General features: G+C 50.6%; 1 protein-coding gene and 1 non-coding gene across 3 annotated transcripts; both read right to left on the bottom strand.

The window, feature by feature from the left end:
* Positions 1–141: 141 nt before the first annotated feature.
* CHST10 (carbohydrate sulfotransferase 10) lies at positions 142–22,024 on the bottom strand. Of its 2 annotated transcripts, none has more exons than XM_074354407.1 (8): positions 21,718–22,024; positions 19,467–19,534; positions 12,364–12,476; positions 11,604–11,731; positions 7,743–7,834; positions 5,458–5,692; positions 3,327–3,432; positions 142–1,984 (listed from the first exon to the last, which is right to left on the bottom strand). In XM_074354407.1, exons 3-8 carry the CDS (start codon positions 12,408–12,410, stop codon positions 1,447–1,449), a joined length of 1,146 nt encoding a protein of 381 aa, XP_074210508.1. In that variant the 5' UTR covers positions 12,411–12,476; positions 19,467–19,534; positions 21,718–22,024; the 3' UTR covers positions 142–1,446. The 2 variants fall into 2 exon arrangements, with proteins under 2 accessions (XP_074210508.1, XP_074210509.1); XM_074354408.1 differs by lacking the exon at positions 21,718–22,024 and adding an exon at positions 20,486–21,302.
* TRNAG-ACC (transfer RNA glycine (anticodon ACC)) lies at positions 9,000–9,072 on the bottom strand. Its single transcript has one exon. It is a non-coding gene; the product is annotated as a tRNA-Gly (tRNA).
* Positions 22,025–27,687: the final 5,663 nt, after the last annotated feature.

Genomic DNA, 27,687 nt, shown 5'->3' with positions numbered 1-27,687 from the left:
ACCAGGTGGACATTCGTCAGCATCACAGGCGGTCACACCAGAGCTTTGCTTCCCTTCCGCCATCCGGTCACCAACAGCCACCACATGGGCTTCAGGGACCATCGCGTCCACACAGCATCTCCCCCAGAAGTGCAGCCCGTGTCGGGTTTGGCACGTATTTTTTATTTTATTTTACTTTCACATTTACAAACTCAGGAGGCCGACCTGAGAAAGGGAAGGAGACGGCTGCCTGGAGGAAAGCTGGGCCCGCGGGCCCGGTGCAGGCCGGGCACTTGGGACTCTTCACAGGGAAACCGTCCCGTCTCTCAAAGGGCCTCGCTGTCAGACAGCATCTGAACTGTTGGCCCTGGCTTGCTCCTCGGCACCCAGAAGATGCATCACTGGGGCTGCCTCTGCCCAGGATTTTATTGCTGGTGAACTTAATTATGGAACTTACAGTCCAGGACGATGGCATCATCAGACATGGGTCCAGGGGTGCACATTTGGCTGAGATGAAAGGAAACTGAAATGTGTAAACTGCACGGATTTGGCGATGCTGGCATGTTGCCTGCGCTTGCCTTAGGCCCCTGGGAAAGCCCTGGTCCTGGAGGAGGCGGGGGGAGAAACCCCTTGCCCATCCACACGGGACCATCAAAGACAAGAGGTGGACAGTCATCAGGATGGAGGCACCCAGGCCCACCGCAGCCTGAGCTCCAGCTCCCCACCAGCCCTTCCTCTTCCACGTTCTCCTTAAAACCCCCGGAGAAGTTCCCTTTTTTAGGTGGGAAGACTATACACCCCCTCACTTTCCAAAATATGTCTCTCGAGCTGAATGAGATGATCACGTGGCAGGCAGAGGCTTGGAAATCAGGACTAGCAGCACATTGGTGTGTATTCTGAAAAGACAGATCCCCTGAAAAGTGCCCTGGGGTCATCCCTGCATTTCTCAGGAACAGAACAGTCGTGGAAAGAATGATTTGCCTCTGTGATTACCGTGGAGCCAAGATGAAAGCCAGAGGTGTAATGTTGTGACTCAGATTTGATCCTGTACCGGCCCCCATGGTTTTTGCAGACCACCGGCTTCTCCATCTCTCCTGCGAGTGCGGGATGCCATTCCTGCAACCCGGGGGGGCCCACAGGCCTGCCCCCGCCTCCAGGGAGCTGCGAGTATGTCTGAGAGAGAGGAGTCTAGGCTTTGTGGGATTTTTTCCTCCTGTCTGTTAGACTGCAGATGTTTGATCCTTTTCCCTCTGGGGAGAGCAAATGCCTGACGGCACTGGTGCGGATAGGGGGCGAGGGCCCTCATCGTAACGGTCAGGGTCCAGCTTCACCAGTCGAGGAGCACACGGGTCTGTGGGAGCCACAGAGTCTTCAGAAGGCGTGTCATGGAGGAAGGGTCATTTCTGTGCCCAGATCTCCACTTGGTTAGCCTCTGGTCTAAGATATTTGAACTCACAGTCCTACATGTTAGTTCAGCAAAAAATCTGGCTTCTGATACCCAAAGAGCCTGAAGTCCCCCTCGAAACGTGCGTACAGGCGCCGGATGTCACGCTTGCTGACACCCAGGAAGTAGCGCTCCACCTTGGTTCTGTTGTACACGGTGATGCCCGGGGGGATGGTGGGGTAGGACACCAGGTGGTCAATGCCAGCTTCTCTCAGGATGTATGGGGCATCATCCTCCAGGGTCTCGTGGTGACCAATGACACTGTACTTGATCTCGCAGGGTGCGCACAGCTCCACATACGTCACCCAGTGAATGATGTGGTCCCCGAACTGCAGGTCCAGCCACCTGTGGTTCGGATCACCCAGGTAGCGCACAAAGTCTTCAAACTGGATGCCCCTGGTCTCTGTCCGGTTCCTCCTGTACTTCCTGATGATGCCAGGGGCAATCTCATGCCTGTACCAAGGCTCAAAGCGGGGGTTGTGAACAAACTTGTCCTTAAACGCAGAAATCAGTCTTTCAAAGGGATCTCTTACAATAAAAAATTTGAAGTATGTTTTCAAGCTAAGGAAGAAAATGAAGATAAAGAGTAAGTTAACCTGATGCTACTGGCGGTGGTGGTGGTGGGTTGTGAGTGGGGAGAGAGAAGAGTAACAGCTGGAGCAGCAGCAGCCACCGGGAGCCCTGGGACCAGTGCATCCCATGTGGCTCTCGCTTCATCCACACTTGGGGGCAGATCCTGCCATCAGCCCATTTCCAGGTGAGGAACAGGAGCCTCGGAAACGTTAACTGTCTAAGACCACAGTACTCACTGCCCTCAGGGGCCACTGTGAGGACCCCTGTTTAACCCATGTGTTGTTTAATTTGAATAACTCAAAACTTTAGGAATGTTTAAACGTTTTGTTCTTGAGCAGAAAACCGAAAGGGCAGGAACCCTAATTGAGCCAGAGAAAGTTACTTTAAGGGTATGTCTTCAAAAACTCAATTCAAAATTGCCAGGAAGGAAAAATGGGGGCGGGGGTAGGAAGAAGGGGGGTGGGACTTCAGAATCCAGCTGAGGGGAAGGGGTCTGGGGAGCTTTCGGTGGTGGCAGGACCTGCGTGGAGGCCCTGTAGTGACAGTGACAAAATGACAACACTGCTGCAATTCCATGTACTCATCCAGGCCGGGGACACTCTCAGAGCCGCACGGCTCAGCCCCTTACCCTCACAAAAGCCCCGAGCCCGGTGCTGGGAGGTGGGGTGGGGGATGGGTTTGATCTGGCCTCTGACACCTGCGTTCCGAGGCGGTTCTGGTTAGGAACGCCCAGCACCAGAAGCCGCTGAGCAGCAAGGGGGGTCAAAGATCACTCGGTGATGTTTACTTGCTGCTTATGTATCTATTCCTTTGAAACCTCGTTCTATGGGGCCGATTCAGAGCCACCTAGAGAACTGTTCAGTCGGCTGCAGGATTCTTCCGAGGCCCGCCTCCATCCCTGCAGTGGCCGGCTAGGCCTTCTCTCTGCCTGTGCGGGGGTCCAGCCCCCACATCGCGCCTCAGGGCGGCTGCCACAGAAGCAGGCATAACACCTCTGGAGAAAATGAAAAACGAAGTGGGGTTCCCTGCAATCCAAATCCCTTTCTTATGAAATAAAGGGCATATTCAGTAAGAAATCCAAAGAGCTTAACAAAACCAAAGCAGAACAGTAACATGACAATTATGAAATGTTCCTTTTCATGGGCGGCAAGAAGGTCAGGGGTGGAGAAGACATTCTGAAACCCTCATAAAGAGAATTTAAATGCGCTGAACACTGGGTATGTGCCCAGCGGTCTCTCACCAACACAAACCAGCAGCCCTCAGAGTGATCTGGGGAACAGCGCGAGGACAGAACTGAGCCTGGAGCCCCATCCAAACCCCCTGCTCCTACCGCTTCTGAATTTCCGCGTCGCTGAAGGAAGAGAGGCGCGGGAGGCCATTCTTCTCGTGGTCGTGAACCACGTTTTCGGGGATCTCTTCGATGGAGGGGAAGGCTCCTGGGAAGCAAACAGGGAGAGGGAGTGTTGGCTGCCATAGGGGCCCTGCCCTGTCTCTAAATCAGGCCCGTGCTCCCCACAAGCCATCCCCACTAGCCACGTTGTAGCCTTCGAACTTCACCTGCTTCTGCGGGTAGGTTGAGGGTGAAGCAGAGCTTTGGGTGACCCAGAAGTAACTAGAGGAAACAGATGAGTTAGGAGGAGGAAGGGGAGGAGCAAGGGGCACACGTCCAAGCACTAAAATGGGTTCAGTCTGCTGTGACAGGAGGATCACTGCCTGCCCACAGAAGTCCAAGACCAGCCATCCTTCTTCTCCTGGGAAACGGGAGAAAAGCCAGAGGAGCAGGACGTGGCACGCACACTGCCCATCGCTCCCAGCGCAGCATCCCCGGGCCTCAGGGTTCCTAGGTAACCTCCCAGCACCCCAGGCCGGCAAGCGGAAAGGATGCTTGGTGCTGGAAAAGCCAGGCTAATGCTGAGGGAGTGACGTGACGTATTTGAAGCAGGACTCAGGAGGACAGGAAAGGTCTGAGAAGGCAGGGTGGGACCAAGAGCCACAACACCATGTCCTGCTGCCGAATGGAACCTGGGGCCCATCCCGGGGTTAGGCGCTGGGCAGGTGTCTCACTCCTTTCTCTACTCAGACAAATGGAAATGTGGTGTCATCGTGCTGCGGGGCCAGCAGGCCTCGGCAACCCTTCATGTCCGTCTGTGTTAATTCTGCTGCCTTCAAGTCTTGCAGGGAAGGGTCTCTTGGGCTGCCTGAGCAGAGGCCACAGCCCTCCCAGAATATCTAAGCCCCGATCCAGAACCCCGTGCTAAGTACTGCGGATGGAACACCAGCCCGGCGCACGCCTGCTCTCAAGGGGCCGACCAAAGAGCCAGCTCTGGCACCTGTCCCCCGGCAGGTGCGTCTCAGGACGGCTGATGGCAGCCCCAGAACTGTGCTTTGCCAGTCACAGGGCCCGGCAAACCGCTCCTGCTTTCACCCTGACCTTGTAAACAGGTTCTTCTTCCTTAAAGTCTGATGCTTCATACTGTGGTGGCCAGTGGGTAAGACTGCGGCACATTTGATCTGTAACCTCATTCTCTGATGTCAACAATCCAACATGCGGTCAGATTACTCACGCACGTTAATAATGTACCAGAAGACGAGGCAGTGTTTCTCTTTTGCTCCCCAACCACCGACAGCCAACTCTGACCACCAGCTCTGACAGCAGCGGCAGGCCTGGGGGTCTGGGGGCCCCTCGGGGCTCTGAGGTCTGCTTCCTGCCCCGGGACCCACACTGCTGTCCACTGGAACTATGTTCCTTTCGAAGCTGAGTTTAACACACAGAGCCCTAATTACCTTGTGTCAGTTCAGCATAATTGGAGTTTAAACAAACATGGCGTCTGAAAAGATTTGTGAGTAATCAGAACCTGCAGTGTGTCAGGGTGCTTCTCAGTGATCTAATTTGTTCCCAAGTAAACATCAGACTTCCTGAAGCAAGTTGATTAAATCCTCTGAATACGGATGCTGGGTGTCAGATGGGGCCGACTTCTCTCTGCCCAAGAGGCTGCGGGCGGGAGGCCCCAGACACACTGGCTGGGCTGCCCTCCCCGGCACTGGGTGTAGAGTGGGCCCTTCCCAGCTCAGCAGGGCCACCAGGAGGGCAGCTGCAGGGGGGCTCAGTGAGTGTGGGGCCTCGACCTCCCAGGACAGAGCTAATGACTCGGGAGAATCAATGCAGTGACCGAAGAAAAGAAGAAAAGGGGTCCCCCTGGTGGGCAGTCTGAGATGGGGAAGGCAGCGGGTCCTGATCGTAGGTGTGGCCTTTTGAAAACAGCAGGGTCTGGGTGAAGCCCCTCTAAAACCTAATGCACAACACGAACAGGAAAAACACCAGAGAGCTGTCTGTAAGTGACCAGCCTTCCCGGGCTCCCCTCTGCTGCCTTCCCCCACCTCCCCTGCCAAGGCCACGGTGAGACCCTCCACATGGACCCCAAGGGTCAGCGAGGACGGGCATCGCCGGGCGCTGCACGCACCGTTCAACACGATGAGGACTTTCTTCCACTGGGTGTTGCCCACTTTGGGAGTCTGGCAGAAGAGGATCTTGTGCTTGTCGCAGACGAATATTCGGTCCAGGACAAACCTGGAGACCGCGGTGTGTGAGAGGTTCCGCAGGGCCTCCTCCCCGCACACGTTCCTGATGAGCTCCAGGCGCTGCACGTAGACCAGGGGCTGGACAAGCCGGCTGCCTGACGCCATCTTCCCGGTCGGCTGCAGGTCATGGAGGCAAAACAGACACAAGGGCTTCATCAGCAGACACGGGAGAGGACCCTGCCCTCACCTTGTGCTGGGCATTGTTAACTCGAGGAGGTAAGAGCCTGGGAGCTGCCCCCATGGACACAGCAGGACAGCGGGGGCCCAGGGTGCAGGCTGCTTGGATGTGCTGGACCACGGTGCAGCCAGAGACATCTGACACTCTGTCTCTTCATCCTCGGCTTGGACAAGCCAAGGTGATGGGGCTGTGCCTGTCACTGTGCTGGGGGTGCTAAGGCCCAGGGTGTCCTGGAAACAGCGGGATACTCTTCATTAAGGGACTCAGTGAAGGCCACTTTCTGCCACCTCGCTCTCCCGAGCATCTCCCTGAGTGGACGCATGAGGACTGCACCTGAGGACCTGCTGTCCACACCTATGGTGGCTGTTCTGAAGATAATCTAATATTAGATAATCTAGTGTAATCTCATGGTCTTTATAAACTTTTGGGCAAATGTATACAGAGTTTAACATCTAATGACTCTTGGTCTCAGAGAATCACATCTAATCACCATTCCCCATCTCCATCACTTTGCAACTGAGCTGGAGGAGAACTGGGGCTGGGCAGGGAGAGACGAGGACTGAGCCCGGAGAAAGTCCAGGCCACCATGCCCCGTCCTGACACACGGGCCAGCTCCCCGAGCATCACATCTCCCACGTGCAAGACGAGAAAAAACACCTGCACCTCCGAGGGCTGCTAGTGAGAACCAGTAAGACTAACCCCCAGGGAAGTACTCTGTGCACGGTGAAGCACGTCAGGTGCAGTATTTCCCCCCACAGCAAGTCCTGCAGACCAGCAGTCTCTCAGGAAGACCCCCCGCATCCCCTAGTGACCGCTGGGCGACACGCTCTCCCTCACGGCTGTGGCACCCTGGGCGCTCCTGTCTCAAAGACTGCATTCCTCTTGCAAAACTCTTACACGGCCTTTGGTCATTCTTGATATGAGTAACTACACACTAACTTCCTTAACTCTTTCTACTAAAGCCAGCCTCCTGTTTTCTACAGTTTGGGGAAGGGGGTTGGTTTTGGTTTCTTATATCTGTAGTCTGTTCCTGCTCGTCCCTTGCCCTGGAATGCTACGATCCAGGACCGTCTCAGAGGTCCTGCAGACCTGCTCTCTGTCTGTCCTTCCAACATCCTGTGAGAAGTGAACTCTGACCGCACTTGACTCCGAGCAGTCTGCCCTCTGCTGGGTTCTGTCTGTTGTCCGCTCACTGCAGACCACGGGCAGGACTGTCCCTCCTCTGGGCTTAATTCTGTCTGACAACCACCTGTAGAACTCGCTCTACTCATTTCATCTCCTCGGGCTGGACTGCAACCTAAACCTTCCAGGTCCAGCACAGGGGTCAGCAAGGGGTGGGGCTCTCAGGAGTGTGCCCTTCATCCTGGCTGGGGGATGGTGAGGAATTTATGTGCTAAGGGAGCCTGAGGGGACAGCCTTGGAAGCAGAGTGTCAAGGGAGCTGAGCTCTGGGTGACGATCAGCAGCGGGCTCTGCTGCTAATGCCCCCGTGACTTTGGACCATCAGCCTTTTCCCCTAAACTCAGATTTCTCATCCTCACCTCCTGAAGGTTGGATGAGCTGCCCTTCTAACTCTCAAATCCCAGGATACCCAGGATCCAGGGTTGGAGATCTTCTCCATCCCCGGTTTTCTCCCCACCCTGCCCAGCACCCCCAGTCCCTTCCCCACGAGGCTCATTCTCGGCTCGACCAGCCTGACATCTGATGGCGCACCCACGGTGCACGAGGCACCGTGAGGCTCAGAAAACAGATGGGACCCTGCCCCTCCCGTGAGACACTAAAAAGTGAGCAGAAGCGGGCAGAAGTGACAACCACCAAGCAGAGGATGACAGTAACCAGGTGACAAGGGCCCGGAGAGAGGGCAGCCACTCCCCCGGGATGGGGACCCGCTGGGCCCGGGGGTGGGGGTGGGCAGGCACACACGGGAAGGGGCAGCCCTGCTCCCCTGTGCACGGGTCAGAGGTCAGCGCCGCTGCCTGGCTGTACGCACCTTCAGCTCCTCTGGAAAGCGCTTCTCTCCCAGGGACCTCCCGGCGTCGGGCATGGCTGTCAGGAACAGGAACTCCTGCCTGGCGCTGTAGGCTGGGAGACAGAGAGGCTGAAACGTCTTCTCAGCAGCAGCAGACGCACGGAGCAGTGCCACAGCACAGAGGCCCAGGAAGGGACCCACACAAACGCACCCGGGAGATGGCTGCCCACGTGCGAAGCACGGACAGTCCTTCCAGCAAGCGGCGCCCGAGCAGCCGGTGGGGCACCGCCCAAAGACAGAAAGGGAGCCGCTCCCTCAACCCCACACTCCTTCCAAGAACAAGCTCCAAGTGGACCAGCTCTTACGTGTAAAACATGAAACTTGGGGGAAAAAAATAGGAGAAAATCTTTGGAAAAATCAATAAACTGAATCCCATCAAAACTGAAAACTTTTCTCTGCACAAGACCCCATGCAGAGGGTGGGAGATGAGTTACAGACTGAGACTGGGAGGAAGTGTCTGTAAGCCGTGGGGCTGACCAAGGGCGGGTATCTAGAATATGTAAAGAGCTCTCAAATCTCAACAGTAAAAAATGCAAACAATCCGAGCAGAAAATGGGTGAAGCAGGAACAGACATTCCACCAAAGAAGGTCTATGGATGGCAAGTAAACACATGAAAGGGTGCCCTGCCTCGTCGGCCATCAGGCCGATGCAAATTAAAACCACAGTGAGACAGCACTACCCACCTGTCAACATGGCAAAAACTAAAAACAGTGCAAACTCCAAATGCTAGTGAGGATGCAGAGAAACTAGTCACTCATACCTTGCTGGTGGGGATGTAAACCGGTACAGCAACTCCAGAAAACTCCAGAAGCAGCAGTTTCTTTAAACACTAAACATTCAACTGCCATATGACCCAGGGTATGCATTCCTGGGCATTTATCCCAGAGAAATGAAAATTTATGTCACAGAAACCTACACACGAACGCTCACAGCAGCTTTATTTCTAACAGCCCCAAACTGACACAACTGAGCTGTCCTTCAACAGATGAATGGTTAACCAGTCAGAGGTACACCATACAATGGAATACTACTCAGCACTAAAAAGCAACAATGATACCCACAATAAATTGGATGACTCTCCAGGGAATTACTGAATTAAAGAAAAAAAAAAGCCAATTCCCCAAAGGTCACATACTGTATATAACATTCTTTTTTTTCGGTGGGGGGGGGGTTAGGTTTGTGTGTTTATGTACGTATGCATGTATGTATGTATGTAATGGAGGTCCTGGGGATTGAACCCAGGACCTTGCGCATGGTAAGCACACACTCTGCCACTGAGCTACACCCTCCCCCCTTCTGTATATAACATTTTTGACATGACAAAATTATGGAGAGGAGAACAGATTAGTGGTTGTCAAGAGGGGGAGAGAGCAGGGTGGGAGATGGGGAGAGGGAGGTGGGCAACCCCAGGGGCCCTGGTGATGGAGAGGCCCTGCATCCTGACCGTGTCCTTGTCAGCACCCCACTTGTGACTTCGCACTGTAGTTTTGCAACACGTTACACTGGGGTAAAAGAGTAAAGGGTACAGAGAAATCTCTTTGTTCTTTCTTACAGCTGCAGTGATCTCCATGTACAACGATCTCAAAATTAAAGGCTTAATTGGAAGAAAAGCCAAGTCAGCCGTCAAGTCAGCAACTGCACATTATTTTCAAACTTCACAGGAAGTGAGATCAGACTGGAGGACCCTCACAAAATGCTAGACCAGAGTCATAATTTGTAACAAACAGATTTGGGGCAAAGCTCTGGGTAGAATTTGAAGATAATTTTCAGATCTCTACAATCAAAGAAACATTTACTTTCAAAATTTTGCAAAGCTTAAATACACAATTAGAAAGAAAAAGTAGTCATTGAATAAAAGCATAAAATCAGCATAACAAAGCAGAGACAAAGGCATATTTCACTTTGTTAAAGAAATCAAAACCTAGTCGTCTTGGGTCCTTACTACCAACACTCTGCACCCTCTGCTGCAGCCCACCCACCCCCCCGCCCCCAAAGCGTCTACACTTTTCTGAAAACATCCAGCATAAAATTTACCACATCCAAGCAGAATGACACTTCGTTCATCAGATGCCACCAAGAAGTGAGGTGCTCTTTAGAGGCTGTCCTGCCACATATTATGACTCAGAGGCATGCATCGTATTTACTTGTTTTAGTGGAATGTAAAGTGTATTACATGTGCCCCTAGCTTTTAAATAAAATAAACCACAAACAATTTAACCTCATGACCTGGCTTTTGAATCCCCTCCCAGAAGGTGACAGTTAAGGGAACCACGAATAAAACGTGTGGCCTCTCAGTGACACCACCTCACGTTCTCAGCAGCTGTTTCTCTGGCAATTTCTCAACCACGATCTCATCTGTGCTCCTCACCTGGGTCCCCCTCCTAGAAGTCCCGTCACCTGGTCTCTGGCTGGGACCCAGCAACAGGAGGTTTACAAAGTTCCCACTTGATTTTAAGTGCCTTGGGAATGAGACCCACTGCTCTAACTCTTAACAAGGAGCTCCTCTGTTGGTGACATTCACGGTGCTGAAGCAGCTGGAGGACCAAACAGCCAGGCTGAGAACATCATCTCAAATTCTAGCAGCCTTCCAAGCTGGGCCTGTGCTGTCCTGACAGAGGCCCTGGTCCCCAGTGTGACCGCGATTATCCCTGATGCTCTGTGATGCTCCTGGCCACCCAGATGCCTGCAGGTGTAATTCCACCTTCCCGAGGCTGTGAACCTCTCAGGTTCTCCCGAGGGCTCTGGAAAGACGAGATGTCGGGGCCCTGAGCAGTAAGGGCCTATTAACTGTTACTGAGTGGAAACCGGGAGCTGAGAACCTCCCTGGGGCCCAATCTCAGCACCTCCCTCTTCTGCCTGCAGACTTGCTCTCCAACCGCATTGCTCCTCCACAGAGAGGATGGGGGGGTGGGGGCGGTTACTGGGCAGCCTTGGTGCAGCCGGGGATCCACCTGGGGCTCTGCAGAGCGAGCAGGGCACACAGATGGTGCAGGTGTGCAGCACCCAGGAGTAGGTCCGGAAACCCTGGTGTGAGCCTTCTCACTCCCCTGCCCCACGGGCCCCACTGCAGGTGGAGACGCAAAGCCTCTGCAGAATAAAGATGCTGGGTGCTCCCTCTCTACCAGGCAGGCATCCCCGGGCCATCCAGGGCTGCTCTCCAGTCCTTTCAACACTCTCCTGGCACCCTCCTCACTCTGCCACTGAAGGGGTCGCCCCAGGGCCCCTCACAGGTTACTCACAGGGCCTCATGCAGGCTCGGAGCCGTCAGAGCAGGGAGCACATCCATTTCATAAACAAAACACTAAGGCCCCAGGAAGCGAAGTATAAGTGCATGAAGCAGGCACAGCTCTTCCAAGGCTGGGCTGGGTGCTGTTTCTACGTCCTCATCTGAATGCCTACGTCAGGTCATGGGGAGTTAAGGCATCCTTGAGGACATTTAGACCACCTTCCTTCCTGGGCGCTGAAGGTGACCTTCAAACACACGTGGCGGCCAGCAGGCAGCACTGGTGCACACACATCTCACAACAACACAAAGCAGGGCTGGTCCCCAAACCCAGAGCCTGCGAGGAGGACACCAAAGAAGCCCCCAAGGAAAGCCTGTTCTGGGGCCCCCAGGGAAGGTGATGGGGGACCCCTCCACCCTGTCCACCTTCCCTCTCAAACCTCTGCAACACCAAGTATTTGGACATCCCGACCTGCGGGTCCCTCCTGGCATCAGAGTCCTTTGATCCTGTGCCAGAGTTCATCTGAGATGGACCAGGAACCACAGCGCAGCGAGGTCTGAATTCACCAAAATCCACTCCAGGAGGAGGCAAACCTACCGTCGGGGTCTTTAAAGGTCAGTGTGATGAACTTGCTGGCCACCATGAACATGAAAATCACCCAAAAGCATGCGGCCAACAGAAGCCACTGGTGGTGCATGTTGTCAAGTATCAGCCATTCAGCGATTCTTCCTGGAAAACACAAGCAAAACGGCCCAGCTGCTTACAAATAAATCAATGAAACAAAAGGTAATTTAAAAAAACAAAACAGGGAATTTCAGTTAATAGCATCGATACAAACACTGTTTAATTTGCTATCAATACAATGAGTGTTTTGACTTAGTACTTCACTTAATGTTACATTTTAAATTAGCAACAAGCTGCCAGTTTGATAATTAAATCCGATTTAAAACACCTTAATGGAAAGGAGCAGGAAGCAGGGACTTCGGGCAGCCTTGGCACAGCGGGGGAGAGACCCATCTCTATTTGGTTTTGGGTCACGTGATAAGATTTTGCTTTTGCAGGCTGGCCTGTTGACTCCTTTCTGACTCAGGCTAGCGTGTCCCCAGTACTCAGCACCTGCCAGGGCCTGGAAACCAGGGCACGAAGGGGCTGGGTGCGGGCTGGGCCTTGGCTGCAGGTAATTCTCAGAGGGCAGAGGCCATCCGGAGGCCATTACAAGCAGGCTGTGTTTAAAATTCTGACTTGCTGACAAGATGTAGCCACACCTACAGAGATGCAGAGACTCTGAAATGGTAGAACCACACACACACACACACACACACACACCCGCCCCCGCCGAGCTTCCGTCTAAGTGCACTTGCCTGCCGGGGCCTGCGCGGAACCCTGGGGGTGGGCGTTTCTCATGCTCTCACAGCCCAGGGGGGACGAAGGGCACCTGGGTCCTCAGGGGGTCACAGAAGTCGCACTCTGCTGCAGGGGACACAGAAGAATCAAGAAGTTGCACTCAATTCTAGGCAAGAGAGACAGAAAGTATTTCATGTCACCTTCAACACAGTGGCTTCTTGAAGCCAAACCACACCATTTGAAAAGACCATGCTGGGCTGGGCTGGTTTCCACCAGTGGGTGGGTGGGTGGGGCGTCCACCACCCCCAGGCAGCAGGGAGAGAGCTGGTCTGTTCCACAGGTGCAGATGGCAGGTGACTTCAGAGAGTGCACGCTGGGGGGACGGAGCTCAGTGGGGGCCCAGGGAGTCAACACTCCTCCTGTCTCAACAGTGTTTGTTTGCTGGGATCTCACTGCAACCCGAATTCCCTCCAGCAAGGGGTTTTCTGGCCTCCACTTAAATACACCCTGCTATGGGGAGCTCACCCGTCGGGCAACCAGCACCTGGACTTTCCTTGGCAGGTCCCCACACAGCAGGAAGAACCCCAGTGTTCTTCCTGGGGTCCCTGCCAGATTAGACAAATAAAACCCCAGGATGCCCTGTCAAGGTTGAGTTTCAGATAAACAATTAATGACTTCATAGTATTTAGTGCAAATATGTCCCAAATATTGTATGGACACATTTATATTTTAAAAAGTGTTTTGTTGTTTCTCTGAATTTCGGATTTAACTGGGTGTCCTGCATTTTATCTGGCAACACTACCCAACAAGGGGACAGCCGCCTCCTCTCTAAGTGCCTGAAACAGCAGGCCTGTCCCTGAGTCTCCTCTCCTCCTCTGCCACTCCTCCTTGGGGCAGTGCGGCACAGAGCAGAGCCCTGGACCGTGTCACCACTCACTAGCTCTGTCACTTCCCTTCTCTGAGCTCTGGCTTCCCATCTCTGAGACAAGGCCCCCCTCCTCCAGGATGGTCACGAGGCTTAAATGAGAGGATGCACCAAAAGGACCCACTTGGCCTGCAGCAGACCCTCCATAAACATAAATTGGCCAGTGCCTCAGCACCCTTTGTGATTTTTCTATTTTATTTACACACACCCAGAAATTAGCGCGACAGTGTGGTCTGCCCCAGGAAGAGAGGAAAGGCTAGACTCTCATCCAGGCGACCTGAGCTACTGAGCTCTCCCTTCTAGAGATAAGCAAGGCACAAACGGTGACCACAGGGCACAGGGCCCCTCGGTGCTGAGTCCGCTGAACTGGTCCCTCCGAGACAGTGACACTCGGCGGGGCCCCTCTCCACCAGTCACAGTGGTGCCCCACTGAGGAAGCCCGGCGTTAGGCCTTTTCTAACAGAGGGGCAGAGGGGCCAGTGTGGGCTGGGGGGCGAGTAAAGAGAGAGGAGACAAGTACCGAGGGGGCTGCACAGAGGCACCTGTGTCTTGCACTAACTCTCAGGCAGACTGAGGCTGAGGAAGGGGCCCGGGTGCTGAGTGGCCCGAGGCTCGCAAGTCTCACTTTGCCACGGGAACTGCTGTGGACATGCGAGCACAGACGAGGGGAGCCCCCCGCCCCACCACCCTCAGGTCCTGGATCTGCTCACACCCGCATCTCCTCAACATCACGCGGGAGGTTTTAGGGTTTAAGGATCTACTTTGCCAATGGGAACCAGTCTTCTGAAGGGATCATTTGAGTCCACACACGAGCTAGCTCACCTCCAGATAAAAGTAGGAAGATACTGAATAAATGGCCTCACGTGAAAATGAGGCTCCCAGCATCTGCCCTCTGGGGGGGCCCGGTGGCCGAGAGGCAGGCCTTCTACCTCCCAGTCAGTTGAAAAGTGAGTCTCCAAGCCACGCCTGCCTTCCTAATCCTGAAGTCATTGGACAGCTCTCTGGGCCCCAGTGGTCTCGTCTGTGAGGACAGACGAGCCACCGGCGCGCTGGGAGGCCCCAGTGAGACAGAAGGTGCCAAAGCACGTCTTCCACAACTTACAATATAGGATCCAACAACTCCTTCCAGATGGCAACTTTATTTCAGGAAGTTCTGCTTCTAAAGAGACTTCTGCTAAACTCCTACTGAACTAAAATATCCAGAGAGCCCGTTCCCCGTCCAAGCCCGGCCACTGCGTTGGATTGGGAGAAGGGAGGTCTGCAAGGCCCCCACCTTCAGCTCACCCTCTCCACGGCCTGCCTGGACCGGGCAGGGAGGGCGCCCAGGACACGTGGGGGCTGGCTGGGCTGCAGATTTGGATAAACCCTAGCCCCTGTCAAAACCTCTTGGGAAGAAGAAGATATGGCCAGAGGCCCTCGCCGGTGTCAGGAGGATGGCCACCCAGACCAGAATGGGCCCTGCCAACGGCCCAGTGCCCTGCTGCAGTCACCGCGCAGGTTACAGAGCCTGAGGGTGGTCACAGTGGAAGGCCAGTACTCAGGTGGGGCGCTCTCCCAGCCACTGGGCCCCCATAAACGCCAGGCAGGCAGGGCCTGCACCCCTCCCTATGCACGTCACAGGCAGGTTCTCTGACCTCACCCTGCTGGCCACCCCGAGTCGCCCTCCAACACCTCACCTAGCCTCACCTCCCGCCCTGCACCCATCACAGCCCAAATCTCCCGGTTCCCCTGGACGCATGTGGGCTCTGGTGGTGCTGGTGCGCCCCAGGCTAGACCAGCAAGGCCACCTTCGTCATTTGCTGAATGACCGTGTCAACCGAGAAGCGTATCAGGAAGACCCAGGAGAGCTGCGAGGTACCCGAGAGAACGCCTCGCCCGGCCCCCTCCCCCAGGATCCAAACTCTTTAGAGGCCCCCTTGAATCTCAAAATATTTCTCCAGTTTTTAGTTTTTAAAAAGGATTTAGTATTGTATTTAAAATATCAAGCAGAGAGAATAACATGACAAACACATGTTACAGACACACGGCTCTGAGCATCTGAGCTTTTAAAGGGAGTCAGTGCTACAGACGGGCTGGCGCCTGCCTGCCCCCCCCCCCCCCCCCCGCGGGCCCCCTCCATCGGGTGACGCTTCCCCCACATCAAGCACGGCTCCTGAGAGGGTCTGGGGAGGTGGGTGTCCCTGCCCCGGTGAAGGCCGGACAGACTGGGGAGGGGCCGCGGGGAAACCGCACCACTTCCTCTGCTTTTTGGGGGTGGGGCCCACCCTGGTGAGAGGTGCCCCGTTGTTAAGCACTTAACTTTTTTTCTTATGGTCTATAATAAGAAAATTCACAAATTCCACACAGACTCAAGTGAAAAAGCCATCGAGGTAAAAGCTGGTTAAAAATGCAACCAAACCAGGACTTGTTCTCCAAGTCACATGTTAACCAGAACCAGTGAGACTGGGCCCTCTCCAAATACCCCGCCCCTCAGGGCCAGTATCTCACACTTACAACACCATGCGCGCGCGCACACACACACACACACGCGCGCGTGTCGTGTGCTGGTGGAGATGGCAGGCTAACAAGAGATCCACCCGCATCAAGGACTCTATCCAAGATGTGGACGAGGCAGCGGACATGGCGAGAGGACAGGACTAGGGCCAGGACAGCACAGTCACCTCTGGGGGTGAAGGGGTGGAGCTCCGGGCACCCAGGCAGCAGAAGAGCATGGCCAGAGGCCCAGGCGCAGGCAGGAGCAAGCCTGGACCCCCGAGTCACCGACAGAAGGCCATGAGGCCCCCCGCCCCAGCAGAGATGGTCACACAAGGCTGGGCTCCAGAGAGCCATCACCACACAACCAGGAAGCCACTGAAGAGAGTTTTCCATGAGAAGAGGGGTGGGGGTGGGGGTGCGGTGAGCTGATCAAAGCCATGAAACTACTACTCTGGCAGCAAAGTCAGAGATGTCCAGCACCCCCGTCCCGTCCACTTGGCCACGTCCTGGTCTCAAGGTCATCTCCACAGGGAACAGGCACTATTCTGATCGGGCACAAGCAGAAGGACTAAATGCTCAACATCACATCGCCCTCGAAGCCTCTGAAAACCTGCGAATGAACCAGGAAGAGCCACAGCATCTGACAGGTTGGGCTTCTACGGATCCTGAAGAGCGGGGTGTCCAGGTGGCCAAGGCCTGTGCTCTGCAATCACACGCATCTGCCTGTGGTGTCTGACCGTATGTCAAGGGCAGAGCTCCCCACCCTGGCTGCGTCCGGGAACCACCCAGGGAGCTTTCAACGACTACAGCAACGCCCTGGGCCCAAGGACACCTGAGTCAACACAACACGACCCGTGGAGAAGGGTCTGGGTGAACCTGTGAGGATGGGTCTGGGCATGTTTGAACACCTCGGCTCAGGATTCCAAGAGTGGCCAGGGTGAGAGCTGCTGTCCGGCCCCCAGCCCTCCTCACTGGCCACACGATGCCCCGGGGGTCTGGTGAAAATGCAGGTTCTAAGCACTTTAACACGACAGCGGTTCGCCCACCAGGGTAAGAAGGAAAACAGGCAGCAAGGCTTATCTGTCAACTAGTCTACGGGTGACCTGAGTTTCCTGTGCTCTGAATACATAGCTTAAAGAGGTTAAACTGGAATAAAGACCTCCGTCACTGGTCCCACTTACTCTCTTTTCCAGCCCCTCCCATCCAAAGGTAACTAGATCCTGTAAAATCAGGATTTGGGCTGACCTTGGAAAATCAGGATAATTTGCCCCATCTTTTCTTTAAACAAAAAGAAAGTCATTCTAAATTCGCAGAGCCCCAGCTCCTCCCGGCCTGCCCACCGTCTGCACTGTTTCCTTGAATACACAAATTCTCCATGGGTTTGCCTTGGGTCCAAGGGCAACGCCCTGGCTCAGTTTCTGTCTGCAGAGTCTGAGGCCTGACACCAACAGTCCTCCCTTCCTGGCTCTGTGAGGGCCACTGCTCTCCCTCCAGCCAGGTGACAAATGGCCTTTTAAAAGCCTGACATTTTCCGTAATTAGCTCTCCTTTGTCCAAGGAGCCAAGACAACTCCCCAAGTGCCTCTTGCAGCTAATGGGGGCGAACCCAAAAGTGTACCAGGTGCTGGCAGGGAGCACAGGAGTGTGCAGAGCCTTCCCACTTCCAGTCAGTAGGTGGGATCTGCACGTGTCAAGATGTCCAGCCCTGAAACCAAGCCAGGAGGCCGGCGCTTTGAAAACCCATAAGGCAGCACAGTTGAAGAACTTAAGATGTAGGGGCAGGGGCAGGGAAGCAGGGAGATCATTAAACACACAAGAAATCCTAACCTGTTACCCTGTCTCTAAACTAAATGGAGGATAGCATGTATTTTACACGTTGGTAACGACCAACAATGACTTTCGTGCTGTTACCACCTCTGGGTGCAAATTCTCCGTCACTTGCATTTTCAAAAAGATGCTTTTTGAACTCATCCATTTGGCTCGGCTGCCGGTGGCTCTTCCCCCCCGTGTTTGAGTTGTCATCCAAAAGCATTGTCCTTCTGAATTTGTGCTGAAGTTTGACTCCCACCTGCCCAGTTCTAGTCCTACTTTTACTGTGCACATCCACTCATCCTGTGGTAAATAAGCCCATTTAACCCTGTTTAAGACAGAGTTAAACAAATTTTAAAAAGCAATTGGTCTAGACATGGTCTAGGGTGCACACAACACAGATAAATCTCAAAACCGTGGTGCAAAGGGAATACAATAAAAAGAGAATAAGATATATGACAGTGCCATTCATGTAAATTAAAAACACAGGCACAGAAACCAAAAATACACATTCTACAAAAGCACAGAGAAAGGAAAGGATGACTTTTCCAGGGATTTCTTGCGGGGGCAGGAAGAGGAATGAGATTGAAGACAGGGCATTCGAAAGGACTCTGCAAGTGAATAAAACAAGACAGGGGTCCTGCAGATGTCAGTGATGGTAGCCAGGACTAATGTCCATCCAACAACTTGAATGTGAAGGAGACAGAGGGACAAGAAACTAGACAGAGACGTGAGATGAGATTAAAAAAACCAAAGACCAAAACCCAGCTTCTTCCCAAATGTCATGCACACATTCAGCAGTGTTTACTAAGGGCTTACTCTGAGCCAGGAGCTGCTCCCGGACCTGGGGACATAGCAACACCCCCCTCCCACCATGGTGCTTGATTTTGATAGAGGCAGACAGGCCATAAACAAACACACGATGTTAACTGACACGGATAATAATGAAGAAGGGTGAGGGAGGAAGGGGGACCTCTCGGAGGAGACAATGCTGAGAACAAGCTCAATGGATAGAACTCAGCCACCCAGCAAAGAGCTGGGTCCGGGGCCCAGAATCCCAGAAGCAGCAAGGAGGCCGGTGCCCCCGGTGCGGAGTGAGCAGGAGGGCAAGGGGGTGGCCTGGATGAAGGGCCCTGACAAAGGCCCTTGACTGACATTGAAACTCCTGGGTCCTCACCCCCATCACACATGTAACCAGTGTTGTAACACATTTACTCAAAGCATACCCAGATACTAAAGGAAGCTTCAGGAAAAAAAATATGGCCATGCACCAGGACCTGGGAACCCTGGGAGGACTAACATGGAAAAGGGAAACTGGCCTGCAGAGGGCTGGAGCACCAGGGACCCTCTACAACCAGCGCTTTCACACCTTCCCATTCTGAACTACACTGTGTTACCTAATCAACAAAGGCATTAAACCACAATGCAAGAAAATAAAATACTGGGCATGAATTTATGATATATATAAAGTTCTACAACAATCACTGTGAATTTTAAATTCAAAGGAAGGGTTTCTCCCCATCCAAGTTCAGAAATTCCCTTTGTCTCCTTGGCCATTGTCATTACAACGTACTGAGAACAAGGGCTCCTCAGTTACCAGCATGAAAACGCACTCCTCACCGTGGGCAGCTGGAGAGGGACAGCGAGGTGAAGACAGAGGCTCACAAGTGATAATAACCAAGGGCAAACACCCCTGCAGGGGTCCTGGCAGGTCAGGTACTGCTCCTGGCAGGTACTGAAGTCACCTAATCCCCTGCCTGAAGGGGAGCTCCTACTGTTATTATGGCTAAGAAAACATTTCCAAGAATATGAATAAGCTTCCTAAAATCTCCATGGGAACAAGACAGGAGGCAGTGAGAACACTGGGGACACAGATCTCAGATAACGCTCACCATCTCCTCCCCGTACCTTCTGAGGCCTGATCCACATTTCCTTGCGGTATCTGCTTCGTCTGAGGTTCTTGGCTCCTCCTGTCACTGTTTGGGACAATTGAAAAACAACAACAACAAGTAAGTAAAGAGACCCACAGACACAGAAAACATGGTTTTCTGGTTACCGAAGGGGAAGAAGGGGGAGGAATAAATTAGGAGTTTGGGATTAACAGATACACACTACTATATATAAAATAGGTAAACGACAAGGTCCTACTGTATAACACAGGGAACTACCTTCCTATGTAAGCTCTAATAACCTACAATGAAAAAGAACCCAAAAAAGAATATACATACATGTATAGCTGAATCACTATGCTGTACACCAGAAACAAAACACTGTAAATCAACTTTACTTCAATTTAAAAAAAAAATAAACACCATTAAAGGTTATAAGATCTATTTACTGACTACAACTTGCTTTATACTCAGGAAACAGTTAACCACTTTGATTATTCAAGTATGTTTTGCACAACAGGTCTCTTATACAGGGGGTCATCTTTAGATGGCTTGGTAAATGAATAAATATTCTAAATGTACCAAAAGAGCTAACTGTTTAAAAGATTCTTTCCTGCAACTTAGTATGAAAAATGACTTCTTTTTTCTAGACAAAATAATCAAATCCTATTATACCTGTTTTATATGTTTGATTTGGGTAAAGGATTCCTGTAGGAGATGATCAAATCTTTCAACGCAAGATGTTCGCTGGGTTTTGTATTTCTTCAAGCCATAACTCCCCGACAAAATTTTACCCACATTACCATGAATGAGTAATTGGAAACAAACCAAACTCATGGAATTAGAGAGATTACAGATTTAACAGAGATAGCAGGTAAACTAAACATTCAGTTCATTTAAAACACAATACAGTCCAAACTGCCTGGGAGGCAGAGCGCACAGTCTAGTTATGTTTCCCTTTACTCTTATGAATTCAATATTAAAATTAAAAGCCATTTCATGTCACGAAGATGAAAAGATGAAGCTTTATGTACTCACATGCAGGCTCCTCCAGACTTGTATCAGGAGAAAACGCTCTCTTGGCTTCTGTGATTTCTAAGGTCCTGCACTCACCTCTCTCCCCCCCGTCTCTAGTCTACTGCATAAGCTCAAGCATTTGAAAAATGATCTGACTATAACTGCAAACTGCTCCAGATATTAACTAATTCTTCCCTCTCCTTGTCCAGTTTTGCAAGAACTCCAGTTTTCATTCCAGGGAAGGAAAGAATTTTTCTCTCAAGTATTTCTTCGAGATTCTATTCTTAAGATCAAGAGCAAGGATGGAAAGACCTTTCTTTCCATCTTGAAATTTCCGTTTTGACCCAAGATTGACTAAGCCCTAGTTATAATTGGGGGAAAGGGAGAAAACTGTTTTTCTTTGTGTCTCCTCTTTTCAGCCCAGTCAATGAAAAGAGTGAATAAGGCCAGAGCTAAACAGGGCTGCCTGGTTTTTAAGAATGTCTGAGACATTTCTCACTCTGGCTGTTAAAAATGACCAACAGCCAGCTCTTCATGGCCCAAAGCCCTAGACTTTGGGTGTTTCAGACAAAAAAGCCCTTATGACAGTTCTCCTGCTCAGCTAACCAGAACCTGGCTGCGCAGCTTTCTGCTCGGTGCCGGGCCCTTTCCTGCTTCGAGTGGACTCGGGAAAAAACAACGCAGCTTTTGGAAGACCTGCTTCGTCTTCCCAGCCAGAAGTGCAGAAATTTATGCTTCAACCTCCAATTTCTGACAGGCCTCTCTTGTCAAAATCAGAGCTGAGGGCACCCTGGAGTCTACCTGGCAGGAAACTCGCATTTCCAACCATCCCTTCCCCTCCCACCCGCCAAAGACGGGCTTAATTGTGCCCTTAGGAAAGGCTGCACTTGGTATTTCGTCCCTGCCGTCTCTCTCTCTCTCTCTCTCTGCACGCTCCGTGCACCAGAGTGGAACATTTTCTTCTTCTTTCCGCCCCCAATTACTAATGCAAACACTCAGCCAAAGATGAAGGGAATCAACTACGGATCACAGCATCCCCAGCAAGGACACCGCTTCGTTGCATAATTAACATGATGAAGGCTCTACCCTTGAACCCCCCGAATTAGGGAGGTCCCCCAGTCGCCAAAGAGCACCGGGGTGTTGCTGGCAAAGACAAGCCGGTTCCCCCCGTTTCCCCGTCCACCCGGGGTGGGGTCGGGGTCGGGGTCCGGGAGTCTGGGAAGCCCCCCCACCCCGCCCGTCCCCGAGCTCACCCTGCGTGGAGCCGAAGCTCGCTGGGGTCCTCGGGCCCTTCTGCGCCCGGGGACGAAGCTCGGCGCGGGCCTCGCGGGCCTGGGGGCGAGGCGCGCGGGGTCTCGGAGTCCGGGGAGAGCGGGAGGCCTGCCCGCCTGCCCGCCCGCCCGCCCGGAGCCCTCGGCGCCGCCACCGGCGGCCTCCGCGCCGCGGCCCGCGCTCCCGGCCGGGGATGTGGCGGCGGCGGCGGCGGCGGCGGAAGAAGGAAGGCGGGAGCGCGAGGCTCTCTCGTGGGGGAGAGGCCTCCGCCGCCGCCCCACGGGGCCCCCGCCGCCCGCCCGTGCGCGCCGCCTGCCCAGCTGTGCGCGCCCCCGCCGCGCGCGCCCCCGCCGCCCCCTCCTTTCGCCGCCCCCTCCTTTCCCCGCCCCGCACCCGCGCCGCCGGGACCAAGGGGAGGCGCAGGGAGACGCGGCCAAGGGACCTCTGGCTGCGTATCCCCACCTAGTCCTTGCGCCTCGCCCCACCCCGAAAAAATCCCAACCGAGATTATGTCCCAGGAAATGACAGAGAGACGTGCGGCCAAACCTAGTCCCGCCAGGTCTCCACCCAGAAAACAGGGTGAGTGTGTGACAATGAGGGGGAAATCCCACGCTTGATAACATTTTTTAAAAAATGCAAACTTGGAAAAAGGCCAAATTGCTTGAGCGTAGGGTACCTCCCAGCATTTCTTAAATTAGCCTACCTTGTGAAAGAGGGCTTTCCTTCGCCAGGGCCTTTTACAGAAACCGCTCCCCCTCCCCACTCCTTGGCTGACAGACTGGGGGATGTAACTTCGTTGTCAAGGGATAGTGGTAGAGGTCAGGGCAGTTCATAGCCCTGTAGAGTTGTAACTTTTAACCTGCAGAAGTGGATAAGGTTTAGGAGTTTAGAATCTGGTGGAGAGGTCAATCCCAATGGTGTTAGGGGTTTTATTGCTCTAGAAAACGTGAACTACATTTTGTTCTGATCTCACCTATACGTTTATTAACTACTTAACTATTTATCTATTTGGCAAACAGGGTCATATACATGTGTGTGTACATATAAAATTTTTTGTCAGCTTTCAAGGAACTAGTTTTCTTTTTTTTTTTTTTCTATACAGCTGGTTCCCTCCTGGATGACTTAAATGAAATATTGATTGGGCTTAGCATTTCAGAATTTCACTTTTAACGTGATTACTAACCACCATGACTTAAAGATAGAAAGGCAGTTTACTCGGTCTTTTGGTCACACATTCAGACGTTTATTAAGTCCTTTCTTGGGGCACTATGATTGACAAGAGACATTTGCTTTCTCTTTGAGGACTGAGTGGACACACATACATGGAGTAAATTTGGGGCTTAGATGTGACCTTGAATAATCTATAGGGTTTAAAGGTCCAAGCTCTGGGAATTAGACCTTGTGGGTTCAAATTTTTATTCCACCACGTATAGCTTGTAACCCTGTCAAGCGCTTTTATCTCTCTGTGCTCCAGTTTCCTCATCTCTAAAATGGGGATATTATACAGTATTTACCCCAGAGTTTGATACTAAAGAGTAATGGAGGCAATGCTTTAAAAGTACCTAGCACTGTTCTCCCCCAGCAGGAAACATTACAATTGTGAATGAAAAATGTTGCTTGCCTTATCAGTAAACAAGGATGTTACAGCCATCAAGTCACTACAAGCCACTTAGGATGGAGACAAACAGGCTGCCCACTGCCCAGCCCTCAGCCCCTGCAGCCACCTTCAACGGCACACTCAGAGGGGACTCAAGATGGGAAAAAACAGGCCACTGGCCCTAGAGAGCTAAGGTGCACATCAAAGGAGTGATTTCAGTGAGCCCAGGCTCTTGCATCTTCCCATACATAGAAAAGTGCTAAATTCCTTAACTTGAGATGTCTGTTTTTTTTTTTTTTAATAACAGTAATCCTTTGATGTTTTTGTTGCCAAAACGCCCATGTATCCCAGCTCCTCCCCTTACCTCTTCAGAGCAGTCGCTTAGAGCTGTCTGAGGGGCTGTCTCTGGGCTTGAAGCCCTCAGGAACTCCACCAAATAAAACATAATTCTCAACTTTTAGGTTGTGCATTTTTTTTTCATTCAACACAATAAACATAAACTACTTTAATTTTTATTATAATTTATTGTTTACTGCATTCCTAAGATGCTGTTCAAATATTAAAAGATACAGTTCTTTCTAGAGGCTCCTGCTTTGGTGACTAAGGTAATTGAATAGTTTCATTGGGGTTTTTACAAATCATTCTAGTTCTCCTTTTTGTTTCTATAAATGAACTTAAGGAAGTATTAGTGTTCAGTCTTTACAACAACAGCCTAATCTCTAATGTAGCATTTCTCCAAGTGTCATCTGTGGGCCTTGATCATCACCAAGATCCTTTTAGGGGGGTCTGTGATGTCGAAAGTGTTTCCATGATAATCTGAGGACATTAGTTGTCTTCTCTATTTAGATATTTGCTCTGATGGTGCAAAAGTAATGAAAGCTGATGGCATGAATCCAGGCAGTGGCACAAAATTGAACTGCATTCATCAATCATCACCACCAACCACCATGCATGTGCAGTAAAAACAAACACACAAACAAAAAGTGCCACTGAAGGTTGAAGCAGCCGTACCCTTTGGAATGGGATGGGAAGTGCCCAGAAGCCCTCTGGTTGGTGGGTATGGAGTATGGGACCACCTGGAGCCAAAGCTCTGGGACCATGGTTTGCAATGGAGAATATCAAGCTGCATTTTTTCATGGAATGCCATTTTTTTCTTAAAGGAAGAACTGACAGATAAACTACTGCTACACAGTCTTGAGGAGTTGGCAGACATTTTCTCCAAAATGAATTAAGGGAGCCCTTTGCTTCAAAGAAACTGAGAGTATTTGTGGCCAATGATAAAATTCAGGATTTCAAGTGAAAATTCAAACTTTTGGAAAAACTGTATCTTCTACTATAAGTCTGACAGCATCCCAATATTGAAAGATTTTTCTACTGAAATCAGTGGTAATGCTAACAGCCATTATGATTACTTTTTGGATTGTTTATTGACAGACTGGTTGATTGTGGCCTGACAAGAAACATGTATTTGACACAGTTCTTGACACAAAGATCCTAAATCTGCTGGAATTTCCTGCTTGACTGGAGTGTCTTTTGTTGAATGAGGCAACTCTGGGTGGGCCCCTAGGTAGCTTCAGATGGGGACTGAGTCACTACAAAGACCAAACCTTGATTAAAAGCATGAAGCTTTCAGCCTTACCTCCCCCAACCTCTGGGGAGAGAAAGAGCGCTGGAGATTGAGTTAATAGTCAATCATGCCTGTGTGATGAAACCCCCAACTGAACAAGCACGTTGAGTTGCTGGGAGGGTGGTGCACCTGGGGGGCATGGAGGCTCTAGACACACCACACCCATACCTCCCCCTGTGCGTCTCTTCCACGTGGCTGTTCCCCAGCTGTATCCTCTGTGATAAATCAGTCATAGCAAGTAAACTGTCTCCTGAGTTCTGTAAGCTGTTCTAGCAAAACTGAGAACAGGGCGGTTGTGGGAACCCCTGGCTTGTAGCCAATCAGCTGGAAGAGTGGGTAATCTGAGAGCCCAATATTTGTGACTGGCATCTGAAGTGGAAGCAGCCTCCTCAAACCTGTGGAGTCTGACGGTAACTCCAGGTGGTGTCCGAATAGAATTGTAGGATTCAGTTGGTGTCTGGAGACTCAGAGAGTTGGTTGTTGGAAAACACCCCAGACCAATGAATTTTAATGTCACAGAGTATGAAGAGATATTAATAAGGTTTTGGATCCTATGTTGAACTAGACTTTGAGAAATGCTGAATTTGGGTGCAGTATGAAAGAAGAACATCAAAAATTATCTGGAAAGATTATTGAAATACTTCTTCCTTTTCCACTTACTTGCACAAAGAAGGATTTTCTTTGTTTTCTTTGACAAAAATAACATTGCAATAGATTGAATGCAGAAAAAGTACATGAATCCAGCTGTCTTCTATTAAGCAAGACATAAAAGAGATTTGCAAAAAGGTAAACAATGCTAAATTTTTGTTTTGGAAAACAGCTATTTTTCCTTAAAATATAGATGGTAACATATAATGGGAATATTGTTACTTTTAAATGAATTAATAAATAAATGTTTTAAATTTCTTAGTTTCTGTTATGAATATTGTTGGTATAGACATAATTCAGATTAACAAAAGTTCTTTACATTCATTGATCATTTTAAAGAGTATAAATGGCTCCTCAGACCAAAATGTTTGAGAACTGCTGTTCTTAAAGAAACCCACATTCTTAAACGTAAAAGTGAAAAGTCACAAAATCAATTTAGTCCTTCATCAGCCATCATTTAAAAGAATAGAATTGAAATAGCAGAGTGCTTCTTTCCTATTAAAAGTAAGAACTGTCTCATGAAACTTTTACTTTACACCTACACACTTACACATCTGTGTGCACTGGCTCATAATATAAAATGGATTTCCTATTGTTTTGGTCGAAACAATTTTAAAAACACCGATCTAGAACATTATTACAAGAAGGACTAATATGCATTTTTTTTTCACATTTAAAACTTCTCAAACCCATATGTATTTTCCATTACAAGAAAAGAAAATTTTAGGTCAAAGAAGAAATCCTTGCCCAGTCCAATAGCAGGTGAGAGGGGTCCCAAAGTAAGAATTGAAGGCTATCCTTAGGTACCTCCAAAACTGACCCTCTGGGGCTCCCTTCTAAGACGGGGCTTCACACTTGTGACAAGATGAAAGAAAGAGAAATCCAGACCCAGGTGAGGGAGAGAACAGAGCCAGGAAACAGCAGCAGGCAAGATGCCCTGTTTCGAACAGACACAAAAACCACAGAAAGAGGGCGAATCACGGAGCTAGGAAGGCGCTTCTGAATCCTTTTCTCATTCCTAAAGTTCAGAAAAACTAGTTCCCAATAAAAAGGAGGCACAGGGAAGGATCAAGGGCAAATCCCATACAAACTTATTATAGGAAAAAAAGAGTATAAAGAGCAATGACATTATTGCAGATAATGAAAGCATATGCCACGCAGTAGGTGCGTTCCATTATCTGAAAATGAGCTGAAGGCATTAAGACAACAATACAAGAAATAAAAGAAGAACACATCAGAATTAGATAAACTGGGAAAGAAGGTGACAGAGTTGAGGAAAGAATTAAAAATAAAAATGTCATTTCAGAAATGAAGAGTAAATAAACACAAGTGTAAATAAACAATAAACAGAAAGATAAATCGAAAGTGAAAAAGAAGGGAATTCACACTGGATTGAGTTCAGTGCACTGCAGTTCACCACACTGAAGCTTACACTTTCTCACCTTCGGCCATTTGGTGCCTCCTCCAGCTGACTCCTGCATTCTTTAGATGTGACATTGGCAGTCTTGAAGGCTTCCTTTCTATCTGGTATTGTAAGATAGTTCCTTACGTATTTCTCATCATACATATTTCTTGTCCCAGATCTAGAGTTCTTTCTCTAAGTAGCTCTGGTTTCTTTTAGTATGGAAGATCACTATTTGGGATCTAGAGAAGTTCATTGCCATTGGGTTGTTCATTGTCTTTTGGTCATTTCAGCTAAGATAAGAAAAAAATATGTAACATCTAAGAATACTTAAAATATATATGTATATATAGTTCATAAGTTCGCATGGATACCTCAAATTTTAATTTGAGACAAGAACTTTTACTTAATCTTGTATCTGCTGTATCTGAATTTCTTATCTTCCATACTGAGAATCCTGGTTGTCACCTTGAGCTAGGAACACAAATTTGGGTGAGACAACTCTGAAGAAACAGAGATGTGAGTGCCTAAAAAGTCAGGATAGTACTAAATTAAGAGGAGTTAGGAGATTGCAATTAGGATGGTGCACAGACGGGGTTTCTGGGATGCCTGTCAAAATTCTACTTTTTGACTTGCATGGTGTTTGCTTAATAATAATTTATTAAGCTACACATTTG

This window comes from Camelus bactrianus, chromosome 28, assembly GCF_048773025.1.
Source record: "Camelus bactrianus isolate YW-2024 breed Bactrian camel chromosome 28, ASM4877302v1, whole genome shotgun sequence".
Lineage (NCBI taxonomy): Eukaryota > Metazoa > Chordata > Mammalia > Artiodactyla > Camelidae > Camelus > Camelus bactrianus.
This window is presented reverse-complemented; position numbering and strand designations above follow the sequence as displayed.